The sequence below is a fragment of the Schistocerca cancellata genome, unplaced genomic scaffold (genome assembly GCF_023864275.1).
Source record: "Schistocerca cancellata isolate TAMUIC-IGC-003103 unplaced genomic scaffold, iqSchCanc2.1 HiC_scaffold_1103, whole genome shotgun sequence".
NCBI classification, from domain to species: Eukaryota; Metazoa; Arthropoda; class Insecta; order Orthoptera; family Acrididae; genus Schistocerca; species Schistocerca cancellata.
The window spans coordinates 12380-30458 of record NW_026047102.1 but is presented as its reverse complement, the minus strand read 5'-3'; the positions used below and the strand labels follow the sequence as shown (position 1 = coordinate 30458).

At 41.9% G+C, this 18079-nt stretch overlaps 1 protein-coding gene across 1 annotated transcript in view; it reads right to left on the bottom strand.

Annotated features, from left to right (window-relative positions):
* The window catches only part of LOC126156193 (cytochrome P450 9e2-like), a 71163-nt gene extending 53351 nt beyond the window's left edge, over nucleotides 1-17812 (bottom strand). Inside the window, exons 1-2 of the mRNA XM_049916285.1 lie at nucleotides 17768-17812; nucleotides 17428-17710 (exon numbers count right to left, since the gene is read on the bottom strand). Coding sequence (XP_049772242.1) covers nucleotides 17428-17710; nucleotides 17768-17812 — 328 coding nt within the window. The remainder of the gene's footprint in view (nucleotides 1-17427; nucleotides 17711-17767) is intronic.
* Nucleotides 17813-18079: the final 267 nt, after the last annotated feature.

Here is an 18079-nt window from a genome sequence, read left to right as displayed (position 1 = left end):
TACCTTTTCAAGAGTAATAGTTGCGTGTGTCTTCTACTAACGTTTTAGTTCAGTTGTCTTTCTATTGTGGGTATATACTGTTTTCCTCATCTGTTACATAAAAAACGAGATCGGAGAAAACACTTAACGTCGCTAGACGCATCGAGAGACGCTTATTACTGTCGCCGCTCATTTGTTCGGTTTGTTTTTGTTCAATTTGGCGCTAGTTTCGACTGTTTGACGCAAGTTGTTGTGATGGCTGCTGAAGGACAAATTATCTGACGTCTGTGCATGTGTGTGAAATCAGAGAGAGAGAGAGACAGAGAAAGAGAGAGAGAGAGAGAGAGAGAGAGAGAGAACTAGGGGTGGGGAGAGACTGAGAAGCGTCAGATATTTTTCATCAATCGAGAATGGTTGATATACTCTTATTTCATTCGAGGAAGTGTGTTTAATTCATTAAGTGTTGCAAACTGTTTTATTGCACAGTGTCACGTCTGTTTTTAAAACATTATTTACGTGAATTAATAGGTTTCTATGTGCTATTTTTCGTCTATTGCAAGTTTTCCTTAGAGTCTATTGCTTTCTTCGAGGATGTTGAGGTCAGTCGTGGATTTCCTATATGAAGCAGTCTGGAACAGTGGAATGTGTACCGTCACTTTTTGAGCCTCTGAGGTATGCGGAATTGGTTCAAATGGCTCTGAGCACTATGGGACTTAACTTCTGAGGTCATCAGTCGCGTAGAACTTAGAACTACTTAAACCTAACTAACCTAAGGACATCACACACATCCATGCCCGAGGCAGGATTCGAACCTGCGACCGCAGCGGTCGCTCGGCTCCAGACTGTAGCGCCTAGAACCACACGGCCACTCCGGCCGGCTATTCGGAATTCTTAGTATTAAAATTCCTATATGTTTGTCCTATGTAGACAGACTGGCATGAACTACACTTTAACTGACAGAATCCATCTTTGATATTTTCTGTAACGAACTTGTTTGGGAGGAATGGTATTTTTAGTCCTTGTTTTTGCAGGTGTTCCCCGATTTGTGGACATTTTTGTTGTTGTTGTAGTGTTCCTTGCAACGTGTTCCTGTTTCCTTTAGTCCCAACACATGACACATACAGGTTCGTCACTGGGTCCCAACCCGCGATGATCAGAGTTGGTTCAAGGTGAGACTGGCTTTTATTACACTAGTCACACCCTGTTTACAACACAGTGTTGATTTACTTTTAGCAAGCACAGGTTAAATACTAAACCTACAACTTACAGTGAAACGGCTAAACGACGAGCTGATAACTGATATACAACATCTCAAGAATGTTGTGCATCGCCATACTGAAACCTATCAGCCAATTCACGAGTGTGAGCGCAGAAGTCTTGAGCGCTCACCACTCACTAGGAGTTAGGAAGAAGTGTTTTCGAGCGGTATCGTATCCAGACTGGCTAGCCCATCGACTGTTCCTCCCGGCCAATCAGGGGCCGTATCTCCCTCCCTCCACACTGGTTTAACTTTTAATATCATTTTATACTAGAAACTGCGGCTTAGAAAAAGTAATTGATCTCACCAGATGACTTGGTGGAAACAGACCCTCTTTGCCTAAATGTCTTAAATATTTCAATTTTTCTTTGTAGTAAACAGGACGTATAAAATTTGAATGTAGGGCTGCGATTCGTCGATTTCGTTTCATGGCGGAGTCTAGCCTTTTCCGCGTGCAAGGCAGGATGGACCGTTGCCTGTTTCACCGTGAGATGTCTGGCGACATCTTGTCAGTGGAATTTGCAAAGGTCTGTTGTGTTTCTCCAGGCTCTCGCTGGTCAGGCCGCCTACCACCAGCATCCCAGCATCCGCCCACAAGTCAGTCTGCAATATCCCCACAGCACATGACAATAACTGGCTGCGTTCTTACTGATTTGCTCTATTTTGCAACTATCTATTTTAACTTTTTTGCTTCTAATGTCCACTTGTCGCCTCCCGGAATAATGACTTCGTGGGACACCATGTATACTTTTCTACAACTCCATATACTTTGTTCTTTTCGTCATCAACCTTAAGGTTAGTTTGATGCAGCTGTCAAACTCCCGTTATACGTCAGCTTTTCTCTCCATTTTAGCATAAATGCTGCATCTCACATCATAATCTGCCTTATGTACCCCCACATATGCCACCATGTAACCTGAGAAGAAAGAGAATTTGCATCCACCAGCAGCTTCCGGCTCATGAGGACATACCTGTTATCCGAGTCAACAGTCTTCGCTCACGACATCCCAACCTCAGAACAGCTAGCAACCTGGTTAACCATAACTTCAGTCACCGCGAAACTTTGGGGAAAGAATGGTGCAGTAATACCCTACAGATCTCTACAACTTTCTCCAAGGCAGCAACAAACATGTGAGCTTGACCTACACCAGAGGACACTCAGCAGGATCCCCAGACTAACCGTGGGAGATACAGTGACCTGGTGCACAGATGGGGGAACTGTATGACTGCATTGTAGAATCCCAAGGCAGACTGTCAGGCACACTGAGCAGAGTGCTTTGAAAATTCGTGTCTTGGAAACCCCTCGGACTTACTCGACACTTTAATCGAAGTGATAAATTATGTAAAGGATACGTTCAGATACTTGTAAATTATATGCATATTTTATTTGTATTTCTGAAGTGATGTGTAGTTGGCACACAACTAATAATAATAATATGCGTGCCCTGCGATTCCTTCTTTCCACCATTCCTTAAAATATAGCTTCCAACAACTATCCAGGTAAATGTGTCCAAGCATTCTGTCTCTTCAGTTCATTATGTTCTTTATTGGTCTTCTTTATCGTTCACCCATTGCAAGACTTCATTTTCCATTAGTTGATGAATCCAGCTGATATTACACATCGACCATTTCGCAAACAAACATTGCATGTTCGAACAAAGTTCTTGGCGAATCTTTTCTTGGTCTCAGGTTTTATATTTTCGGATTTTACCAGCAGGTTTCTTTTATAGAAATGTGTTTTAATTTCGACAACGGCAGGTACATATTTCTTGCATCTTTATCTGTTCCAGTAACAAGGCAGCAAAATTCGTCCACTTCGTCCAGTGTGTTTTGTGTATGTTTAGCATTTAGTGATCCCGAATTTTCACCTTTTGTTCACATCATTACCTTAGAATTATTTGCGTTTGTATGCATAATATAGATGTTGGCTTAGACAAGTCCAATTTCATTGTTGTTGTTGTTGTTGCTGTGGTCTTCAGTCCTGAGACTGGTTTGATGCAGCTCTCCATGCTACTCTATCTTGTGCAAGCTTCTTCATCTCCCAATACGTACTGCAGCCTACATCCTTCTGAATCTGTTTAGTGTATTCATCTCTTGGTCTCCCTCTACGATTTTTACCCTCCACGCTGCCCTCCAATACTAAATTTGTGATCCCTTGATGCCTCAGAACATGTCCTACCAACCGATCCCTTCTTCTTGTCAAGTTATGCCACGAACTCCTCTTCTCCCCAATCATATTCAATACTTCCTCATTAGTTACGTGATCTACCCATCTAATCTTCAGCATTCTTCTGTAGCACCACATTTCAAAGGCTTCTGTTCTCTTCTTCTGCAAACTATTTATCGTCCATGTTTCACTTCCATCCATGGCTACACTCCATACGTATACTTTCAGAAACGACTTCCTGACATTTAAATCTATACTCGATGTTAACAAATTTTTCTTCTTTAGAAACGCTTTCCTTGCCATCGCCAGTCTACATTTTATATCCTATCTATTTCGACCATCATCAGTTATTTTGCTCCCCAAATAGCAAAACTCATTTACTACTTTAAGTGTCTCATTTCCTAATCTAATTCCCTCATCATCTCCCGACTTAATTCCACTACATTCCATTATCCTCATTTTGCTTTTGTTGATGTTCATCTTATATCCTCCTTTCAAGACACTGTCCATTCCGTTCAACTGCTCTTCCAACACCTTTGCTGTCTCTGACAGAATTACATTGTCATCGGCGAACCTCAAAGTTTTTATTTCTTCTCCATGGATTTTAATATCTGCTCCGAATTTTTCTTTTGTTTCCTTTACTGCTTGCTCAATATACAGATTGAATAACATCGGGCAGAGGCTACAACCCTATCTCACGCCCTTCCCAACCACTGCTTCCCTTTCATGCCCCTCGACTCTTATGACTGCCATCTGGTTTCTGTATAAATTGTAAATAGCCTTTCGCTCCCTGTATTTTACTCCTGCCACCTTCAGAATTTGAAAGAGATTATTCCAGTCAACATTGTCAAAAGCTTTCTCCAAGTCTACAAATGTTAGAAATGTAGGTTTGCCTTTTCTTAATCTAGCTTCTAAGATAAGTCATAGGGTCAGTATTGCCTCATGTGTTCCCATATTTCTACGGAATCCAAACTGATCTTCCCCGAGGTCGGCTTCTACCAGTTTTTCCATTCGTCTGTAAAGAATTCGCGTTAGTATTTTCCAGCCGTGACTTATTAAACTGATAGTTCGGTAATTTTCACATCTGTCAACGCCTGCTTTCTTTGGGATTGGAATTATTATATTCTTCTTGAAGTCTGAGGGTATTTCGCCTGTCTCATACATTTTTCTCACCAGATGGTAGAGTTTTGTCAGGACTGGTTCTTCCAACGCCGTCAGTAGTTCTAATGGGATGTTGCCTACTCCGGGGCCTTGTTTCGACTTAGGTCTTTCAGTGCTCTATCAAATTCTTCACGCAGTATCATATCTCACATTTCATCTTCATCTACATCGTCTTCTATTTCCATAATATTGTCCTCAAGAACATCGCCCTTGTATAGTCCCTCTACATACTCCTTCCACCTTTCTGCTTTCCCTTCTTTGCTTAGAACTGGGTTTCCATCTGAGCCCTTGATATTCATACAAGTGGTTCTCTTTTCTCCAATGGTCCCTTTAATTTCCCTAGTGAGGTAAGCCTCTACATCCTTACATTTGTCCTCTAGCCATGCCTGATCTGAATTCATTGTTTTCCCCTTTCGGCGACTAATGCTAGGTCATCGGTAAACAATATCGTGCCAATTTTCAGTCTACATCTGCATCTACATCCATATTCCGCAAGCCACCTGACGCTGTGTGGCGGAGGGTACTTTGAGTACCTCTATCGGTTCTCTCTTCTATTCCAGGCTCGTATTGTTCGTGGAAAGAAAGATTGTCGGTATGCCTCTGTGTGGGCTCTGATCTCTCTGACTTTATCCTCATGGTCTCTTCGCGAGACATACGTAGGAGGGAGTAATATACTGCTTGACTCCTCGGTGAAGGTATGTTCTCGAAACTTCAACAAAAGCCCGTACCGAGCTACTGAGCGTCTCTCCTGCAAAGTCTTCCACTGGAGTTTATCTATCATCTCCGCAACGCTTTCGCGATTACTAAATGATGCTGTAACGAAGCGCGCTGCTCTCTGTTGGATCGTCTGTATCTCTTCTATCAACCTTATCTGGTACGGATCCCACACTGCTGAGCAATATTCAAGCAGTGGACGAACAAGTGTACTGTAACCTACTTCCTTTGTTTTCGGATTACATTTCCTGAGGATTCTTCCAATGAATCTCAATCTGGCATCTGCTTTACCGACGATCAACTTTATTCCATTTCAAATCACTCCTAATGCCTACTCTCAGATAATTTATGAAATTAACTGCTTCCAGTAGCTGACCTGCTATATTGTAGCTAAATAATAAAGGCTCTTTCTTTCTATGTGTTCGCAGCACATTATACTTGTCTGCATTGAGATTCAATTGCCATTCCCTGCGCCATGCGTCAATTCTTTGCAGATCCTCCTGCATTTCAGTACAATTTTCCGTTGTTACAACCTCTCGATATACTTCAGCATCATCCGCAAAAAGCCTCAGTGAACTTCCGATGTCATCCACAAGGTCATTTATGTATATTGTGAATAGCAACGGTCCTACGACACTCCCCTGCGGCACACCTGAAATCACTCTTACTTCGGAAGACTTCTCTCCATTGAGAATGACATGCTGCGGTCTGTTATCTAGGAACTCTTCAATCCAATCACACAATTGGTCTGATAGTCCATATGCTCTTACTTTGTTTCATTAAACGACTGTGGGGAATTGTATCAAACGTCTTGCGGAAGTCAAAAAACACGGCATCTACCTGGGAACCCGTGTCTATGGCCCTATGGCCCTCTGAGACTGGTGGATGAATAGCGCGAGCTGGGTTTCGCACGATCGTCTTTTTCGAAACCCATGCTGATTCCTACAGAGTAGATTTCTAGTCTCCAGAAAAGTCATTATACTCGAACATAATACGTGCTCCAAAATTCTACAACTGATCGACGTTAGAGATATAGGTCTATAGTTCTGCACATCTGTTCGACGTCCCTTCTTGAAAAGGGGGATGACCTGTGCTTTTTTCCAGTCCTTTGGAATGATACGCCTTCTAGAGAGTTACGGTACACCGCTGCAAGAAGGGGGGCAAGTTCCTTCGCGTACTCTGTGTCAAATCGAAATGGTATCCCATCAGGTCCAGCGGCCTTTCCTATTTTGAGCGTTTTTAATTGTTTCTCTATCCCTCTGTCGTCTCTTTAGATATCTACGAATTTGTCATCTGTGCGACAATCAAGAGAGGGAACTACAGTGCAGCCTTCCTCTGTGAAAGAGCTTTGGAAAAAGACATTTAGTATTTCGGCCTTTAGTCTGTCATCCTCTGTTTCAGTACTATTTTGGTCACAGAGTGTCTGGATATTTTGTTTTGATCCACCTACCGCTTTGACATAAGACCAAAATTTCTTAGGCTTTTCTACCAAGTCAGTACATAGAACTTTACTTTAGAATTCATTGAACGCCTCTCGCATAGCCCTCCTCACACTACATTTCGCTTCGCGTAATTTTTGTTTATCTGCAAGGCTTTGGCTATGTTTATGTTTGCTGTGAAGTTCCCTTTGCTTCCGCAGCAGTTTTCTAACTCGGTTGTTGTACCACGGTGGCTCTTTTCCATCTCTTACGATCTTGCTTGGCACATATTCATCTAATGCATACTGTACAATGGTTTTGAACTTTGTCCACTGATCCTCAGCACTATCTGTACTTGAGACAAAACTTTTGTGTTGAGCCGTCAAGTACTCTGAAATCAGCTTTTTGTCACTTTTGCTAAACATAAAACTCTTCCTACCCTTTTTAATATATCTACTTACGGCTGAAATCATCGATGCAGTAACAGCTTTATGATCGCTGATTCCCTGTTCTGTGTTAACTGTTTCAAATAGTTCGGGTCCGTTTGTCAACAGAAGGTCTAATATGTTATCGCCACGAGTCGGTTCTCTGTTTAACTGCTCAAGGTAGTTTTCAGATAATGCACTTATCAGATAATGCTACTGCAGGTAGCTCCTATTTTGAGATCTTTACTTCGCTCACTGCCTCTTCAATATTCAAGTTAACCTCATGGGTGACAACGTACAACCTCGCCTTCCACGACAGCTGATTTTGCCCTCTTGTATCTCTCCGATGGTACTGCCTACTCCAGTCTACTTCGCATGGTTTGCCTTACATTTTACTCCCTGCAACTGATACTACACAACCTTAGAATGGAAAAAAATTACCCCATTCCACATTATTAAAAGCCTTCTCTAAATCTGTTAATGCGATGTATGTTTCCTAATCTTTCCCAGATCTGAATTCTATATTAACAGCAGTACTAGCATTGCTTCTCGAGTGGCCCCGGTTCTTCTAAAACCACATGTTGTTGTTGTTGTTGTGGTCTTCAGTCCTGAGACTGGTTTGATGCAGCTCTCCATGCTACTGTGCAAGCTTCTTCATCTCCCAGTACTTACTTCAACCTACATTCTTCTGAATCTACTTAGTGCATTTATCTCTTGGTCTCCCTCTACGATTTTTACCGTCCACACTGCCCTCAAATGGTAAATTTGTGATCCCTTGATGCCTCAGAACGTGTCCTACCAACCGGTCCCTTCTTCTTGTCAAGTTGTGCCACAAACTCCTTTTCTCCCCTATTCTATTCAATACCTCCTCATTAGTTACATGATCTACCCATCTAATCTTCAGCATTCTTCTGTAGCACCACATTTCGAAAGCTTCTTTTCTCTTCTTCTCCAAACTATTTATCGTCCATGTTTCACTTCCATACATGGCTACACTCCATACAAATACTTTCAGAAATGACTTCGTGACACTTAAATCTATACTCGATATTAACAAATTCCTCTTCCTCAGAAACGCTTTCCTTGCCATTGCCAGTCTACATTTTATATCCTCTCTACTTCGACCACCATCAATTATTTTGCTCCCCAAACAGCAAAACTCATTTACTACTTTAAGTGTCTCATTTCCTAATCTAATTCCCTCAGCATCTCCCGACTTAATTCCACTACATTCCATTATCCTCGTTTTGCTTTTGTTGATGTTCATCTTATATCCTCCTTTCAGGACACTGTCCATTCCGTTCAACTGCTCTTCCAAGTCCTTTGCTGTCTCTGACAGAATTACAATGTCATCGGCGAACCTCAAAGTTTTTACTTCTTCTCCATGAATTTTAATACCTACTCCGAATTCTTCTTTTGTTTCCTTTACTGCTTGCTCAATATACAGATTGAGTAACATCGAGCAGAGGCTACAACCCTGTCTCACTCCCTTCCCAACCACTGCTTCCCTTTCATGCCCCTTGACTCTTATAACTGCCATCTGGTTTCTGTACAAATTGTAAATAGCCTTTCGCTCCCTGTATTTTACCCCTGCCACCTTCAGAATTTGTCAAAAGCTTTCTCCAAGTCTACAAATGCTAGAAACGTAAGTTTGCCTTTCCTTAGTCTTCCTTCTAGGATAAGGCGTAAGGTCAGTATTGCCTCCCGTGTTCCGAAATTTTTACGGAATCCAAACTGATCTTCCCTGAGGTCGGCTTCTACCAGTTTTTCCATTCGTCTGTAAAGAATTCGCGTTAGTATTTTGCAGTTGTGACTTATTAAACTGATAGTTCGGTAATTTTCACATCTGTCAACACCTGCTTTTTTTGGGATTGTAATTATTATATTCTTCTTGAAGTCTGAGGGTATTTCGCCTGTCTCATACATTTTTCTCACCAGATGGTAGAGTTTTGTCAGGACTGGTTCTTCCAACGCCGTCAGTAGTTCTAATGGGATGTTGCCTACTCCGGGGCCTTGTTTCGACTTAGGTCTTTCAGTGCTCTGTCAAACTCTTCACGCAGTATCGTATCTCCCAGTTCATCTTCATCTACATCGTCTTCCATTTTCATAATATTGTCCTCAAGTAGATCGCCCTTGTATAGACCCTCTATATAATCCTTCCACCTTTCAGCTTTCCCTTCTTTGCTTAGAACTGGGTTTCCATCTGAGCTCTTGGTATTCAAACAAGTGGTTCTCTTTTCTCCAATGGTCTCTTTAATTTTCCTGTAGGCAGTATCTATCTTACCCCTAGTGAGATAAGCCTCTACATCCTTACATTTGTCCTCTAGCCATCCCTGCTTAGCAGTTCTGCACTTCCTATCGATCTAATTTTTGCGACGTTTGTATTCCTTTTTACCTGCTTCATTTACTACATTTTTGTATTTTCTCCTTTCATCAATTAAATTCAATATTTCTTCTGTTACCCAAAGATTTCTACCAACCTTCGTCTTTTTACCTACTTGATCCTCTGCTACCTTCGCTATTTCATCCCTCAGAGCTACCCATTCTTCTTCTACTGTATTTCTTTCCCCCATTCCTGTCAATTGTTCCCTTATGCTCTCCCTGAAACTCTGTACAACCTCTGGTTCTTTCAGTTTACTCAGGTCCAATCTCCTTAAATACCCACCTTTTTGCAGTTTCTTCAGTTTTAATCTACAGTTCATAAGCAATAGACTGTGGTCAGAGTCCACATCTGCCCCTGGAAATGTCTTACAATTTAAAACCTGGTTCCTAAATCTCTGTCTTTCTATTATATAATCTATCTGATACCTTTTAGTATCTCCAGGGTTCTTTCATGTATACAGCCTTCTTTCATAATTCTTGAACCAAGTGTTAGCTATGATTAATTTATGCTCTGTGCAAAATTCTACCAGACGGCTTCCTCTTTCATTTCTTACCCCCAATCCATATTCACCTACTATGTTTCCTTCTCTCCCTTTCCCTACTCTCGAATTCCAGTCATCCATGACAATTAAATTTTCGTCTCCCTTCACTACCTGAATAATTTCTTTTTTCTCATAATACATTTCATCAATTTCTTCATCATCTGCAGAGCTAGTTGTGATATAAACTTGTACTACTGCAGTAGGCGTGGGTTTCGTGTCTATCTTGGCCACAATAATGCGTTCACTATGCTGCTTGTAATAGCTTACCCGCACTCCTATTTTTTTATTCATTATTAAACCTACTCCTGCATTAACACTATTTGATTTTGTGTTTACAAGCCTGTATTCACCTGACCAAAAGTCTTGTTCCTCCTGCCACCGAAGTTCACTAATTCCCACTATATCTAACTTTAACCTATCCATTTCCCTTTTTAAATTCTAACCTACCTGCCCGATTAAGGGATCTGACATTCCTCGCTCTGATCCGTAGAACGCCAGTTTTCTTTCTCCTGATAACGTCCTCTTAAGTAGTCCCCGCCCGGAGATCGGAATGGGGGACTATTTCCGGAATATTTTACCCAAGAGGGCGCCATCATAATTTAACCATACAGTAAAACTGCATGTCCTCAGGAAAAATTACAGCTGTAGTTTTCCCTTGATTTCTGCCGTTCGCAGTACCAGCACAGCAAGGCCGTTTTGGTTAGTGTTACAAGGCCAGGTCAGTCAATCATCCAGACTGTGTCCCCTGCAACCACTGAAAAGGCTGCTGCCCCTCTTCAGGAACCACACGTTTGTCTGGACTCTCAACAGATACCCCCCCCCGTTGTGGTTGCACCTACGGTATCTGTGTCGCTGAGGCACGCAAGCCTCCCCACCAACGGCTAAAACCACATGGTCCTCCCTAATCTGTTGGTACTTTCAGTTTTGCCTTTTATTCTTCGATACTCTCGTACTTTTGATGCATGTCGCACTAGACTGGTTGTGTGGTAATTACCACATCCATGGGCTCTTCTTTTCCTCGGAAGTGTTCGAATGAGATATCTTTCAATCACGAGCCTGAATCGTTTTAGCGTTACGCCACCCCTCCCCCTCCTCCTCCTTTTACTGGTGCCCACACGAAGTTCCGCTGGTATTTCATCAAAGCACGTATGTTTTTCGCATCCGAATTTGTGCTAAAAATTTTTGAAGTTTAGAAATGGGAATTGTATCCTTAACATCTTCTTACACCGTGTCCTCATTTTCAGTGATCTTAATTTCTCCTAAGCAGTTATAAAATTTCTTCAAGTATTTTTTGCATCTCCTCTAATTTTTTTCTGGGACGACGAAAAATGATCCTTTTAGTTTCGTGATTTGCAGTAACATTTACATTTTTTGTCGAGACGAATATTACTGCTATTTATGAGCTTGCCTTAGCATTTATACTGTATCTCTCCTGCCGCCTCAGTTTCGTCTTTCATCAAAATGGGAGAAGACATGTGAAGATGATATGATTAATTTAACCATTCTCTGCCTATCGCTAGGGATGACTGGTTAGGAATGACACTGGAAGAAAGATAGTTGTCATCGTAAACGTTTAAGATATACCATGTTATCTTTAAACGAAAAATGTAAAGTAGCAAATAAAAAGGTATATTAAGTAAATCCTTCGGACGTGTTTCCATTTTTCATGGAATATTTAATACTGCACTACAGTTTTTAATAGATACGGAATGGCAGTACGGCAACATAGGCCTAGCGCTCAACTAAAGAACTCGTGCTAAACTAAAGAAATCATAAGAGAAGGTAAATATCAGTTACGTTAACAAGACGTTAATAAGATCCATTTTCATGCAAGAAAGACACGAAATATTATAACATTCATTATCAAATTACGTTCTTGAACTCTCATAAGTGTGCTAATCGTTCTGAGCAGCCTAAAACATTCTTCAAATAAATCAGAAAAAACATTTGCAATAGAACAAATAAATAAAATAACAAATAAATACCGTCTGGATCACCTCTTTTATTACCGACTACCACTTTCAATCTGCGTTGCAATTCAGCTTCAGATCTTGTTGGAATAGAAAAAAAAACAGACAGTAAGAATAAAAATTACTAAAGGGTGACGTTACAAACATTATATAAGAGGCGTTCAAAAAGAAACGAGCCGGAGTCTGGAATGCGCAAACCAGAGGAGGGTAATGTCGTGGCGCGCGTAGCGAGGTGGTGTGCTGCCGACCAGAGCCGCTAGAGGGCACGCGTGCACCTCACGTGACTATACACAGCCAGCAGCAACATGCATCAATCGTCCAACGGTGCCAGATGCATTGCAGACGGAGACGTGGAGGCGTCGGAAGAAGAGCAAAGAGGTGTTGGTCGTTTTCTGACAGCGGAAGGAGTCGGAGGAACGGACAGTCACCGGCGAGTGTCACAAGTGTAGGGCGAGCACTGCACGACCCTTGCAAGGGCCGAGGCGCGGCCCGAGCGCTTCGGGCGAGGGCGGCCGTCGTCAGCCGACGGCGCGCGGTCTGGAGCACCACGCTGCGTCACCGGTGACGTCGTCCAGCTGGTGGGTCCACTCACTGCCCAGGACCGCCGAGTGACGGTGGAGGCCAGGGTCCCCTCGAAAAGGCCCTCCAGGGGCGAACGGCTCGCCTCGGACGACGACGTCCAGCTGTGCGTGCCGACCCTGCTAAGGCCGGTATTACACTATCAAATTTCTTTGTCCAATATCTTTGTCCAATATCTTTGTCAAAGATATGTGATAGTGTAATAGGGACTTTGTCAAATGTCATCCAATATTCGATCAAATCTAGGGCCTCGCTGTATATTAGATCAAAGAAACCGCTTGCCTTCTGTTCACTGTAATGTGACATGTTACCACATGGAGCGCTAGCATCGCTGCAGCGTTCTGTCGTCTGTAGTGTTTTTATAACCATTGCCGGTAAATACAATTGGTGTGTGCCGACAACTACAAAATTAATAAAGATGTCTGAAGCTGATGAGGCGCTTTACAACGTGAGGCACCCTGAATACAAAAATAGATTAAGAAGATTGGAGACCTGACCAGACCTAACCTAACCTAACATAACATAACCTTCTCCTGTAGCAAGGAATCGGAGTGTTACAGCGAGCCTGTCTTCTGAAGATGTAGCAGTTCTTAAGTGAATATTGTGCTTTGTGATATGAGGATACACTTCATTGAGCACATACAGAAATGTATGCTCATCCATTCTTAAGTAATTGATGTACGACTTGACGTCTTCCACTGTAAGCTCACGTAACAAGTTTTTTGAATCTTTTATCGTGTCGTCGTAAAACCCACGGCTTCACCCAGATTAGATTAGTTTTTCGTTCCATAGATCCGTGCTGAGGAGATCCTCGTGGATGTGGAACATGTCGATTTTTTTAAGCTGAAATAACAATACTAATAGTATGAATAAATACAATACACCATTTGTTTCTATTAAAAATTTCGCCAATGGAGTAGGAGTTGGCTAGTAGTAAATTTTCAAGGCTCCTTTTAAACTGATCTTTATTGCTAACTAAATTTTTTATGTTTCCTGGCAAATTATTGAAGATGAGTGTTCCTGAGTAGTGGACCCCTTTTTGAACTATAGTAAGTGCTTTTAAGTCCTTGTGCAGATCATGTTTGAACTGAGTTGTTTGTTGGAAAAAGAGATATATTATTTTCGACAAATTTCATTAAGAAGTAAATATACTGAGAGACAGTAGTTAGTATATCCAGTTCTTTGAAGAGGTTTCTGTAGGACGTCCGTGAATTTACTCCACAAATAATACGTATTACACGCTTTTGGACTCTGAAAACTTTTGTTTGACTTCAAGATTTACCCCAAAATAATATCCCATATGACATTATGGAATGAAAGTAGGCAAAGTATGCAAGCTTTTTCATTTTTATGTTGCCTATGTCTGCTAACACTCGAATTGCAAATCCAGATTTGTTAAGGCGTTTCTGCAGTTCTGTGGTGTGCTCCTCCCAACTGAATTTATTATCAAGTTGTAATCCCAGGACTTTAAGACTGTCAACCTCGTATGTATGGTTCCATTTTTCCCCCACTTCTTTTCCGCATGTGCACACAATGCAATTGGGGTACGTACAACCGCTGCGGTTAATAACAAGTTGTTGTCAGCCATCTTGAACTTTGACGAAAACTTTGATGACAGTGTAATACCCCTTCTAGCGCTACGTCAAAGATCTTCGTCAAATATATTGGACGGAATATTGGATCACATCTTTGATCAAATCTTTGACAAAGAAATTTGATAGTGTAATACCGGCCTAACATCGCAGCCCCGGGAATTTTATGAGGCAGCCATTCACCGCCTTGTGTCACAGTGGGACAAGCGCCTCCCTCATAACGAGAGGCTGCACAGTTACCAAAAACGTATTACGAAAAACTATACATACCCGCCGCAAATTGCAGTCTGGCAACTAACATAAAACAGGAAGATTGTGGGTGAAGTAAATTTTGTTTGTTTTCTTACATAACAAATGCATACAACGTAGCTTAGCAAATTTTGTGTAGCCACGTGACGCGTGCGTATGTCATAGGCTAGTATACTGAAACAGAGTCAAAAAGATTCCTGCACCATAAAACAAACTAAAATACCGCAACTAATGAAATCCAGGACTAAAACAGATGACCATGAAATCGATTTCCGTATTATGACGCATCATACAATATATATATATATATATATATATATATATATATATATATATATATATATATATATATACAGTAATATATGACACATCATACATACAGAAATCTATTTCATGATCATGTGGCCGGCCGAGGTGGCCGAGCGGTTCTAGGCGCTACAGTCTGGAACCGCGCGACCGCTACGCTCGCACGTTCGAATCCTGCCTCGGGCATGGATGTGTGTCATGTCCTTAGGTTAGTTAGGTTTAAGTAGTTCTAAGTTCTAGGAGACTGACGACCTCAGAAGTTAAGTCCCATAGTGCTCAGAGCCATTTGAACCATGATCATCTGACTACAAAAAATTTGACATATGCACGTGACTACAATAATTTTTCCCCGGCCCAGAACCTGTCTACGAGTATAAAGACAAGGCTTCCGATCCAGATTCTATACCAGTCAGGTTCCTTTCAGACTATGCTGATACAATAACTCCAGACTGAGCAATCAGATACAACCGCTCGCTCGTGGAAAGATCCGTACCCAAAGACTGAAAAGTTGCACAAGTCACACCAGTACCCAAGAAAGGAAGTAGGAGTAATCCGCTGAGTTACAGACCCGTATCACTCACTTCGATTTGCGCAGGGATTTTGGAACATATACTGTGCTCGAACATGACGTTCTAGCAGACGGAATTTCCCGATGTAAGCGAGAAATCAGCCGAAAAGTCACCGTAAATACAAATCAACCTATTCTTAACGAACTGTTTTTAGATCTTAAAAGCAAATCAAAATGTAACTAACTTAATTACAGACCACTGATGATGCTTTACCTCAATAAAGCCAAACGTATCTGGTGAAAAAAACACTCATTTTTGTATTTGCAGCGACGGATCAAAAATACCATAATGAATTATGAATAACCTCGAAGAAAATGATTTATTGATAAACAGCCAACAAGGATTCAGAAACCACCCTTGTCCTGAAACACAACTAGCTCTTTATTATCGCGAAGTAGTGATTGCTATCGACAGTGGACGTCAAATTGATTCCATGTTTTTAGGTGTCCATAAGATTTTTGACACCATTCCTCACAAGCGGTTTCTAATTAAATTGCCTGTCTATGGAGTATCGTCTCAGTTTTGTGACTGGATTCGTGATTTCCTGTCAGAAAGGTCACAGTTTGTGATAACTGACAGGAAGTTATCAAGTAAAACGGAAGTAATATCTGGCGTTCCCCAAGGAAGTCTTGTAGGCTCCCTGTTGTTCCAGATCCACATAAACGATTTATGAGACAATCTGAACAGTCGTCTTATACTTTTTGCAGATCCTGTAATTTACCGTCATGAAAAGTCATCTGATGATGAGAACGAATTGCAAAATGATTTAGCCTGCCGGTGTGGCCGTGCGGTTAAAGGCGCTTCAGTCTGGAACCGCGTGACCGCTCCGGTCGCAGGTTCGAATCCTGCCTCGGGCATGGATGTGTGTGATGTCCTTAGGTTAGTTAGGTTTAAGTAGTTCTAAGTTCTAGGGGACTGATGACCACAGATGTTAAGTCCCATATTGCTCAGAGCCATTTTTTTTGCAAAATGATTTAGATAAAAACATGTGTACGGTGTAAAAAGCGGTACTTGACACTAGATGATGAAAAGTGTGAACTTATCCACATGGGCACTAAAACCAATCCGTTAAATTTCAGTTACACGATTAATCACTGAAATCTAAAGGCGTAAACACAACTGAGTACTTAGGGATTACAGTTAAAAACAACTTAATTGGAGCGGTCACTTAGATAAAGTTGTGGGGAAAGCACAGCAAAGATTGCGATTTATTCGCAGAACAGTTTGAAAATGTAACTAGTGCACTAAACAGACTACTTACATTAAACTTTTCCGCCTTCTTCTGGAGTATTCCTGTGCGGAGAGGGATTTGGATCAGGTAGGATCGATGGAGAACGTCGAAAAAGTTCGAAGAAGGGCAGCTTGGTTTGTGTTATCACGAAATAGGGCAGAGAGTGCCACGCTTATGATACAATTTTTTTTTTGGGTCGCAATTATTAAACAAAGGCGTTTTTCTCTGCGGCGGGATCTTCTCATGAAATTTCAATCATCAACTTTCTCCTCAGAATGTGATATGATGTTTTGTCGACGCCCATCTACATAGGAGGAAATCACTATCATAATAAAATAATCAGATCTCGCGCGGAAAGATTGAGGTGTTTGTTTTTCCGCGTGCTGTTCGAGAGCGGAGCTGTGGAGAAGTGGCTTAAAAGTGGTTCAGTGAACCCTGCGCCAGGCAGGCGCTCCATTGCGGATTGCAGAGGAACCACGCAGATGTAGATTTTACGTTAGTTGACAAATTGTACGTTGCGGCGCCTGGTACGAGTGGGTTCTCATAATGTTTCGTTGGTAATTGTGTAACCTGTGACGGTTGTGTTACTAACGTCACATTTTTGTAACCATTTGCAGTTGCTTCTTTTACCCGTTCTAATTAAAATTGAAGATGGTGTGCAGCGCAGATTGAAACTGGTAGTCGGTAGTAAAAGAAGTGGTCCAGATGGTGTTTATTTATTATAACAACAGAGATAACGGTTTCCTACGACACAGTGTCATTTACAAAAATAAAATAACATTGATGCAAGCACCTAATCACGAAGAGAAATCACGAAGTAAAACATACGTAATCTGTAGTGCATTGTACACGGAATACCGTTTTGTACCAATGCGTTCCTCTTACCTTTCAACGAAAACAGCATCCGCCGCAACATTGGGTTATGTTTACTGTTGCCGAAAAGCACAAAGTGGTCTGTGAAGTGGTCAAAATCTTTAACGGTGACCGTCCGTATGATTTCAGGGTCTCTTATCATTACGAGTGGCGCAGAAAACAGGAAGAATCCTCCGTAGGCGTGAGGGTCGAGTTTCCGGTACAGCCGGATGACGACGTCGTGCATGGCCAACTTGCGCAACGCCAGTGGCAGCATGTTCCCCACGAAGGGCAGCGGCCGCAGGAAGGGCGCCCCCTGCCGCGCAAAGTGTCTGCTCCAGCGGCGCCACCACACCGCCACCACCACCACTACCACCAGCAGCACCAGCACCAGCGGCGTCCACCAGTCAGGCGACATCCTCTGCAGACAGCAGACACGCATGGAGCAATTTGTGAGAATAATCTGACAATGTGGAGGTGCTGTTCATATGATCAAAGAATGATTCACTAGAGACAAGATCAGAATCAGTGAAGATCATCATTATCAGTAATTGGACATCAGTTGCTGGATAAAGGCCTCCAGCAGATTTTCTCATGTATTTTCACCTACAAGTGAATATGATACTACGACATATTCTTTAATATCATTAGGCTGCCGAGGGATAACGTCTTTGATTACGAATCC